Genomic DNA, 10,999 nt, shown 5'->3' on the forward strand with positions numbered 1-10,999 from the left:
AATTCTCAGCCCCTAGAACACCTCAACAAAATGGTGTTGTAGAAAGGAAGAATAGAACTCTTGAGGAGATGGCGAGGACGATGCTCATTGAGAGTGGTCTCCCAAAGAGTTTTTGGGGAGAAGTTGTTGACACTGCTTGCTATATATTGAATAGAGGTCTCATTAGACCAAAGTTAAATAAGACTCCCTATGAACTTCTTAAAGGTCGAAAGCCCAACATCACATACTTTCGTGTCTTTGGATGTAAATGTTATGTGCATAATAATGGGAAGAATCAACTTGATAAGTTTGATCCTAGAAGTGATGAGGGAATCTTCCTTGGATACTCTTCTCACAGCAAAGCATATAGAGTCTTTAATAAAAGGACTCTTCGTGTTGAGGAGAGTGTCCATGTCATTTTTGATGAATTTAACATGTCTTCTGAGATTGCGCAGGAACAACCTGATGAAGTGATTGGATTGATGGATTTCACGGGGAACCAGTATACTGGTCCCACGGATGAAGTGCAAGCCGATCTAGGCCTACCAAATACTCCACCAGATGATAATGATGAAGTGCCTAGAGAAGAAAATGAAGATAATGAGGACTCTGAAGGGGAACCAAGTCCTGATGGTTCCTCAAATAATAGACAGGTAATGAGTTCAGGGGGAACAGAAGAAGGTACCACCCCTGAACCTGAGGTAAGTAATGATAGAGGAAACAACATGAATGTGAATCCTCCTGGCTCCTCAGAAGAAGGAGAGATCCATGAACATGCTGGTTCCTAACTTAATGAGAAAGCACAAAACAGTCTTAATTTTAAAAGTTATAGATATCAATCTTCTCATCCCACTGATCAAATAATTAGTGATATAAATAAGGGGATTCAAACGAGAACAAATGTTTTTCAAAACTTTTGTGCTTTCTATTCTTTCCTGTCTAATGTAGAGCCTACTGACTATAAAATGGCATTGACTGATCCTGATTGGGTACTAGCTATGCAAGATGAGTTAAATCAGTTTCAGAGGAACCAGGTTTGGCACCTGGTTCCCCGTCCCAAGGAAAGATCAGTCATTGGCACTAGATGGGTCTTTAGAAACAAGTTAGATGACCTTGGTACTATAGTCAGAAACAAAGCAAGGCTAGTGGTGCAAGGGTACAATCAACAAGAAGGAATTGACTATGATGAGACGTTTGCACCAGTAGCTAGGCTAGAGGCTATTAGGATTTTAATTGCTTATGCTGCTCACATGAATTTTAAGCTGTTTCAGATGGATGTAAAGACTGCCTTCCTCAATGGATATTTAAAGGAAGAAGTATATGTGGAGCAGCCACCTGGTTTTGAAGATGCACTGTTCCCCCAACATGTGTACAAGTTGGACAAAGCATTATATGGGTTGAAACAAGCTCCGAGGGCTTGGTATGAAAGATTGTCCAATTTCTTGATGACAAATGATTACAAGAGGGGAACAGTAGACAAGACCTTGTTCATAAGAACCAGGGGGAAACACTTGATTGTAGTACAAATTTATGTTGATGATATTTTATTTGGTGCTACTAATCAGGTTTTATGTGATGAATTTGCTAATCTTATGCAGAGTGAATTTGAAATGAGCATGATGGGAGAACTAGGATTCTTCCTAGGGCTGCAGATTAAGCAAATGGATGATGGAATAATGATCCATCAACAAAAGTACTTAAAAGAGTTGCTGAAAAAATTCGGCATGGAGAACAGCAAAGCTTATGATACACCTGTTCCCCCATCTACAAAATTAGATGCTGATCTTAAGGGAAAAGATGTTGAAGCTTCTCTTTATAGAGGAATGATAGGTTCTCTACTTTACCTAACAGCTAGTAGACCTGACATTGTGTTTTCTGTTGGTTTGTGTGCTAGGTTTCAAAGCAATCCAAAGGAATCTCACTTGAAGGCTGTTAGAAGGATACTTAGGTATCTTGTAGGAACAGCAAATCTGGGATTGTGGTACCCCAAAGGCAGTACCATTGATCTTATTGGATACACAGATGCAGATTATGCTGGTTTCTTAGTTGATAGAAAGAGCACATCAGGTATGGCACACTTTCTTGGCTCTTGTCTAATTTCATGGGGTTCTAAAAAGCAAAATTCAGTGGCCCTATCCACAGCAGAGTCTGAATATATAGCTGCAGCTTCATGCTGTTCCCAGCTACTGTGGATAAGGAACCAGCTGAAATATTTTGGTGTTATTTATAAAAGTGTTCCTATTTTTTGTGATAACACTAGTGAAATCAATATTTCAAAGAATCCTGTGCAACACTCCAAGACAAAACACATTGAAATAAGACACCATTTTTTAAGAGACAATGTGGAAAAAGGATTGGTGGAGATGTTGTTTTGTAAAAGTGAAGATCAAATTGCTGATATCTTCACAAAGCCTTTGTGTAGAGAGTCTTTTTGTAGGTTAAGAGTCCTTTTAGGTCTAGTTAGATTTTAGGTATTGGCTTCAATTACTTCCTTCAATGATTGGTTAGAATGGTATTCTCTTGTATAGTGTGTGTACATACTTATGTTGATATCTTTCAAGTGTTGTGTAGATGGTTCAAAATCTCAAAAGGATTGAGAATCATTGTTGTAAGAAACAGGTGAAATCAGGCTGAATTGCCAGAAACAGCGTGACATGGTTCTATACAGGTACCAGCAAAGGGAAACAGCAGACCAGCTCTGATATGTCATCCGATAATATCTTTTATTTTCGGAAGATTACTATAAGATATTTCCTTTTGGAAGGAATTTATCTTATTTCAGTTATTTAATCCCATATAAAAGGCAAACATATCATATGCCTTATTTATAGTTGGTTGAGATAATTATGGTAAAAGATAATTACCAAATTTTTGATTTCAATTAAAAAAAAATAATAAAAAAAATATCCTTTACAGTTGCTTTTTATTGGCTCAACTAACTCTTTTCTTTCCTTCTTCTCTCTTTGTGCTTCATTGTTAAAAATATACACTAACCCTTTGTGCAGATCATCAATCATCATCACTCGAAATTCTCTTTCTCTCTCTCGTATGCTTTAAATTCATCATTGTTCATTCGGTTACTGTTCACTCAAGGAACCAGCTCAGTCTCAGGGGGAACATCAGAAGGAAGCTCAAATGTCCTTAAGCCCGAAGTTGGAGGAAATTCGGAAAAGTCAGAGTGAAGAGGATGAATTAGAGATTGTTGGTTACAATGAGAAGACACTCATTGTTAAGACCATGGTACGAAGTAGAGTAACTCAATCTTCATTAAAGAAGTTCACTGAGAAGGTGTAGGAGGAACAGTCCATTAATTCTCTTCCGGAAACCAAGAGAAAAAGGGTACCAGCAAGAACCTTTCACACCACAAAAGGGTGGAGGTCTTTGCTTGATTGATGTGATGCTAGTCTTGTACTCGTTATGCAACAAGGAGAACTTTATGAATAAGTGCGGATCTCTCATGATTTATAAAAAAAAAAAAAAAAAAAAAAAAAAAAAATTAGAGGAACCAGCAGGTCAGGAAGTGGTTTTGAAACAGATTGAGGAATCACAAGAATATGCTTAGTAATATAATGATTTTGGTTTAAGCAGAGCATGGTGACAAGGATGAAGAGGAATCAGATGATAATACAGAAGATGTTGCAAAGTTCGAGGAGGAGGAAGGGAACGAGAATGATGATGAGGAGTGATGCTGTTTCTGTTCTTGTTTCCTCACCCTCATGTTTATTCTAAAGTAACTGATTTTGTTGGTCTGTCTACTTCTCTCCATTCCATGAACTTTCTTTTTGGATGGATTTGGGCTTCTTTGGTTGAACTTTGTTGGCTTGTATGAACTACTAACTCTGCTATGGTATGAACTGTTTGACTAATCTCTTTTTGCAGCATAATGCTTGAATGGTGGTTGATGCCATTGTATGGATAAGCACATTAACTTGTGCACATTGCTTTTACTTGTGGATACTTTTTAATGATGCCAAAAGGGGGAAGTAGTTTGAAGTTGAAGCCTTAGGTTTAGCTAGTTTAGATTGAGTCAGTTTGAGGTTTAGCTAGTTTAGATTGAGTCAGTTTGAGTCTTTTTATTTCGTATTTTCTATTTTCTGTTTAGGGGACCAGTTAGCCTAACTGACTTGTTCCAAAGAGTTTTGAGTCCTTGAAGTTTTTGACGGTTTTCTTTTTGAGCATGTCCACAGGTTCAAGAACTTCAAGAGTTTGTCATCATCAAAAAGGGGGAATTTGTTGAGTCCCTTAGGTTTTGAATGATGGTTTTGAATGATGACAAACAGCTATGGGAAACAGGTTTTAATAAGTGTTGAAACCAGTTGGTTGGAACCAGCTATAATAGAACACTGTTTTCCGAGATAAGTTATTAACTATATGAGTTATCTAGTGAACTAACTTATCTATATATAGGAAACAGTTAGATGATAAATGTGCTATGTGCTGGTGGGAAACCAGTATGAACCGTTTCCTCGACTGCTATGCGGAAAAGCAGTCACTTACTTTATATTGTGCATTAACCTTGTTGAATGTGCAGTATATAAGTTGATTCCAAGTCTTGAAGCAGATAGGACTTTCGAAGAGATTGAAGAAAGATCCATTGGTTACAATTGAGGTTATTCAAAGAAGGTTTTCAAGACTTGAAGTTTACATGAAGGAAGACTATATCACAAAAGAGTTATTTAGGATCTTCATGTAAATGCTCCGTAGTATAACTTATATAATTGAGTATATAAAGTGCTTTTAGTATATTGAGTATCGTTATGAAATTTGGTACAAGGTTTGGAACAAATTTCATAACATATTCAGTTCAGGGAACCAGGCCAGGGAACCAGGTTAACTAAACAGATTATTCAAGCTGCCGTTTTTACAAAGATTTTATAAAAAGATATTTTCCGAAAAATATTGATTTAAAATATATCCAAGCAGCTAAGAATAAGATGATATTTTTGGTTAGCTAAAAACTAGGAAGTATTTTATCTTAAATTGATTTTATCTTGTGATCAAATCAATTAAGATAAATACTTACCATAAATCGTATATATCTTATATGCATGATTTAAGGTAACTAGGGTTTAGCTAACTAACCTATAAAAACACATCTTATTCTGAATAATCAGAGACATCTCTCACGAATTAAAAGAGTTATTATTTTGAGAGCTTAAAGCACTAATTTAATTATCAAGTCATATACAAGAGCATTCTAGTACTTAAATATTTTCTCTTAATTAGCTTCGTAGAAGTGAGATCAAAGGAGAGTTCTTGATTCTTGTATTGAGTCTTTAACAAAGGGGTTAAAGGCTGGGTGAGTGTTTGTGAGTTCAAACACATTGGGCTTACGAGTGTAAGTCGAGAGCACACTCGGAGTAGAGTGTGGGGTTTGCTGGTTCCCGGAGTAGGGAAACAACAGAGTGTTCTTTGTCTTTGTTTTTCGGAGTAGATTAATAAAGAACTTAGGATAGGAGGACGTAGGCCTGAGTTGGCTGAACCTCGTTAAATTTGTTGTCTTCTTTATTGCTTATTTATATTCCGCTGCGTACGGGAACCAGCACAACTGGTTCCTCACACATAATCCGAAAAGAAGCAAAATTAGCCAACGATTACTTAACACTCAATTCACCCCCCCCCCCCCCTCTTGAGTGCCCATTGAACCTTCACATTGTGAGCCGTTTGGAGTGAAACCCAAGCAAAGCATCATTAGGAAGTCTACTAAAATATATGTTGAGAATATTGTTGTCTTAATGGCGATAATAAAGAAGATGTTCTATGGAAAGTTCGTTGATGAACGTTAATGATTGTAGGTTGTCAAGTTGAAGGTCTCAATCATGAAAAGGAGTGGGAGCCATCACTTGGACAATAAATCGTAAATCACATATAATCCATGACACTCTCAAATTTTATCATCTTATTATGAAAGTAATGAAGATGCTAAGATTAGCAAAGTAAGTTATAACTAAACCTATGCAATAAGTGAACGACAACATTCACAATTGCATGAAAGAAATAAAGCATATTAGATATGGGTGTGATTTATATAGATATTTTATAAAGAGTGATACTCTTAAAACATTCGGAAAAACCATTTATCATAAGATGAACCATTCAGGTTTTGGAGTAATTTAAAATTTCATGCAATTTTATTACTTCGTTTGCTTTTTAATTGTGGTTTAGAATTAAATAATGAGTCCATTCTATTCTTGGAATATTCAAAATAGGGTATCAAGGCCAGTCTTGGTAAGGAAAAAACTATTAAGTGAACATTGAATATTATAATAAAAAATTGTCCTTAATCGAGGTCATTTAAACGATGGACGATTAATGACCAATTAAGATTAGTGTGTAGTTTGATTTATAGCACTGTTTCTTGTGCTACGAGGACATGATTATCATAAATCATTTGCACAGGTATTGGTTTAGAACCATACTAGAACAACCTATGAGAATACTTTAAGAGATTAAAATCGTCATAAAGTATACTTCTCATTATCGCTATCGGAACCTATTTCATTGACCATGAGTATTGTGAGTTCTCTTGTTTGGGTACTAGTCCATTTTGATGTTGTCAAACGTCTGCCGTAATAGGGGAATTATAACGGCAACACTCGGGCGGCTAAGTCCTCTCAGTAAGAGGAGCTACATTACAAGACAGGGAATGTCCCCCTACTAAAATAGGGAAGATGTCTTTGTTGTATACAAGGCCTCTCGTAGAGCGAGACTGTATAAATGCATGGCGGTGCTCGGATGGATTTTAGAAATCATTTGTTTGTTGACAGTCGGACTCGAAATCGAGAAACACTTCTGGACGTAATAAGGATGACGAAATAATCTTACCTTAAAGTTCATGAAGATCCATAAAGAGACATAGGAAAAAGGCTATACACTAAATGCTCACTTGTCCGGAAGGACTAGTGGGAGATTGAAAGGAATGGTGTCCTTCGAACAAGTGTATTATTCTGATAGCGAGCTAATATATTCAGTAAGGTCAAGTGATCGGAATGCCTGGGTGGAGGCCGCTTCCAATCAGTAATATTAATGTATAATTAATATTACAGCTTAATCTTTACTGAACCCTTCGGGTCACACCCTAGAAAATATACAAACCGACTTGACAAAGAAATTAATTCGTCGCCCGAGTATTAAATATTTAGACGTCGGAAATTCGAGCTTAGAGGTCGAAACCGAGCGTCAAAAGTCGAGTCAAAATAATAAAAGATAAGACATGAAAATAATAATAAATCAACAAGACCAAAATAACCCTAGCATCGGAATGCCCCGAGCAAGCCGAGTGGTAGGGGCATTTAATATAGCATGGTGGCTAGCATGCGCACGAAGCCGAGTTTAGGCTGGCTGGTGCGTGCTAGCGCATCAATGCTAGTATCGCAAGTGACTATCAGAAATTACCAAATTTACCGATGGTCAACCGATGGCTAAACCATCAGGAATTTAATACCGATGGTTTTTTTCCATCGTAGAATTTTCTAAAAAAAATAAAACACTGATGTTTTTACCGATGGTTATTGGCATCGGTAATAGAAATAAAATATATTTTTTTTTACCGATGGCCTTTACCATCGGTAATGCCATCGGTAATGCCATCGGTAAATACATTGACATTTAAAAAAAAACAATGACTTTCAGAGTTTTAGATCTACTCTTTTTCAAACATCGACCCAAAGGAGAGAGAGAGAGTTAAGGGCGACGGTGAAGGACGAAGGTGAAAGGCGACTGGTACCTGACCGACGCAACATCACCACTAGCAACCTCGTCTTCATCGGTGTCCTCTTCCTCCGTACGTCGGCCGTTTGTACATGGTAAGTATCTATTTTTTTAAAAAAAATTTGTTAATTAAACATTTTTTTTTCACTCAATTATTTACCGACGGATCATAAATCTTAACAGTTTCGACAACCTAGTAGCAAGTATACCGACGATCTCCTTCCATAGGTGAGTAATTTGTTTAATTTTCAATTATTGATGTCAAAACCCTAAATTTTTTTGAGTTAAATTCCCTAAATTTGGTTGTACTAGTTTATATGTGTTAATTATTTAGTTATGCTATATGATAATAACTTAGTTTTTTTAGTACTTTACTTGTTAACTAAAAAAAAATAATATGTTAGGAGCTTGTTAGTTGGATGTTTAAATACACTTATTTGCTTCATGTTTCATAAATTAAAAAAAAAATTATATGTTTCTAGCATGATTGATTATGGATTTTGTTGTGAATTAATTGCACATTTTGTGGATATATCTTTTAATAATTTTTATGTCTTACTATTTTATGCTATGCTATGTGGATAATGATGTTAATGTCTATAATTTTGTTTCTTGATCTTCATGTACTTGTCTCAATTTTGATTCAACAATTGCATCATCATTTGCCTAGATACCCGTTCAAGACATACACATTAGGTGTATGTCTTGAATAGTCCCCGTTTGGGACTGTTCTTAGACGTTCATTCTCACTTAGGTGGTTATTGGATGCCTTGTTATTGATTCTATGGAAAATTTTGTCTATGTGTTTGTTCTCTGGGTACACATATAAGTATACATAACTACTCATATTGCGTACTTGGAGAACTATAGGGAAATGCTGCAGAATTTTCCATGGAATTGAAAACTTGACATACAATTACTAGTGGGATTACACATCCAAGGATGGGTTAGGTTGGAGAGATAAGGACCCTACGACGTCATTCATAAACTTATTGCTTGCTTTACTTGTTCAAACAACATGATAATTTTATTTAGATTGAATATTGTGGTCATTTTGGGTGATATGTGTAGAATTGCAATCATGAAACAAATAGAGCATAGCTGGATGTATGAAAATGTTGGATGGCCGCAACATTAGACTGGAGTTCGTGAAAGGGTTTGATGAATTCATTCAGTTTTGTAAAGATCATCCAGAGAGAAGTAAAGTTGATGAGGTTAGGTGCCTTTGTGTCAAATGTCAGAATCTTCAGCTACATGATTCTGAGACGGTTAAAGTGCACTTATATATAAAGTGTTTTGTGGATGACTACCATGAATGGATGTGTCAAGGTGAAGGGTTTCCAATCATCCCACCTCCCCAACCTAATCTATATCGTGACATAATTATGGATGCCCTTGGGAATGATCCACCGAACATGGGTGGTGGAGAAGAGAGTCATTTTGAGGAGGAAGAGCCAAATCTCCAAGCTAAGAAATTCCTTAATTTGTTGGAGGAATCTGAGCGTCCTTTATATGAAGGGAGTTCCATGTCTGTTTTGGAAATTGCATCTAGAATCACAAGTTTGAAGTGTGAGTACAATTTGCCTCACAAGTGTGTGGATGGGTTTGCTTCTTTGATGAATGAAGCAATTCCTGACAATAACAACATGGGAGAGACATTCTACGAGGTTAAGAAAGTAGTTAACAGGTTAGAGCTTCCTCATGAGAAGATACATGCCTGTCCAAAAGGTTGCATGTTGTTTTGGATGGATGATGTGAACTTGTCTAAATGCAGAGTGTGTGGTAGAGAAAGTTATAGAAAGACTTCAAAAGGAAGTTTAGTGCCCTTGAAAGTTCTTATTTATTTCCCGATTACATCGAGGTTGCAAAGGTTGTTTGCAACAAAGAACATTTCAGCGGAAATGGCATGGCACGCTAATAATCCTAGAGTTGCAAACACAATGGCTCATCCTTCTGATAGTGATGCTTTGAAACACTTGGACAAGAACTTTCCAGAATTCGCCTCAGAACCTAGAAATGTGAGACTTGGATTGTGCACCGACGGATTTGCTCCTCACGGTAAGGTTGGAGGACACTATTCCTGTTGGCCAGTGATATTGACACCATATAACTTGCCTCCTTCAATGTGCATGAAAAGACAATTCATGTTTTTGTCTCTGCTTGTTCCCGGTCCTAAAAACCAAAAGGGCAACTTGGATGTCTATATGCAACCACTGATTGAAGAACTTAAGCAATTGTGGGATGTTGGGGCAAACACCTATGATCTTTCTAAGCAACAAAACTTCACTATGCGGGTTGTAGTACTTTAGACCATTAGCGACTTTCCAACATATGGTATGCTATCTGTATGGTCAACTGCTGGTAAGAAGGCATGCCCGTACTGCTTAGACAAATCCAAGGCTTTCTGGCTCGATCATGGTGGCAAAGTTTCGTGGTTTGATTGTCACCGACAATTTCTTGATCTAGATCACCCGTTTCGAAAAAGCAAAATAGCTTTTTGTAGGAACAGAGTTGAAAAGGGGTCACCACCGCATATTATGTCTGGGCTAGAATTATGGGAATGTGTTAAGGACCTGACAAAGGCAACTGATGGTCCTGCTGCTATAAATTGCTTAAAAAGGCCAAAAAAGGTTGGTTCAAGCAAATCACTCTTTGGGAGCTTCCTTATTGGAAGCACTTGCTTATACGTCACAATCTAGATGTAATGAACATCGAAAAAAACTTCTTTGATCAACTCATTCATACGGTGATGGATGTTAAAAAGCAGACTTGTGACACGACCAGTGCTCGAAGAGACATTGCAAAATACTGCAAGAGACCAGGACTTCATGTTGTAACCGATGAAAGAGGTAAAGAGACCAAACCGAAGGCACCATTTGCCCTCGACAAGTCTCAGAAAAAGGTCCTGCGAATGGATTCGAGAGTTACGGTTTCCTAATAGGTACACTTCTAATTTAAGTAGGTGTGTTGATATGTAAGCATGTAGACTTCATGGCTTGAAAAGCCATGACTGCCATGTGTTCATGGAAAGATTGCTTCCGGTAGCTTTGAAAGAGTTGCACCCTGTCCATGTTTGAAAATCTATTACTGAAATTAACCAATTCTTCCGAGATTTGTGTTGCTCCACTATAACACATACTGACATGGACCGTTTGCAAAACAACATTGCTGAGATTCTTTGAAAACTTGAAAAGATCTCCCCCCTACTTTCTTCAACTCTATGGAGCACCTGCCTATTCACCTTCCATACGAGGCAAGAGTAGGCGGCTCTATATGCAACGCGTACCTTACGGAGGAAATAGCAAACTTT

The 10,999-nt window shown here is 37.2% G+C and overlaps 1 protein-coding gene across 1 annotated transcript; it reads left to right on the forward strand.

Moving 5' to 3' along the window:
- The first annotated feature begins 8,804 nt into the window (after nt 1-8,804).
- Nucleotides 8,805-9,998, forward strand: LOC110691745. The gene has a single exon (XM_021868688.1). It carries the CDS (start codon nt 8,805-8,807, stop codon nt 9,996-9,998), a length of 1,194 nt encoding a protein of 397 aa, XP_021724380.1.
- The last annotated feature ends 1,001 nt before the right edge of the window (nt 9,999-10,999 follow it).

Source organism: Chenopodium quinoa, unplaced genomic scaffold (assembly GCF_001683475.1).
Source record: "Chenopodium quinoa cultivar QQ74 unplaced genomic scaffold, ASM168347v1, whole genome shotgun sequence".
NCBI classification, from domain to species: Eukaryota; Viridiplantae; Streptophyta; class Magnoliopsida; order Caryophyllales; family Amaranthaceae; genus Chenopodium; species Chenopodium quinoa.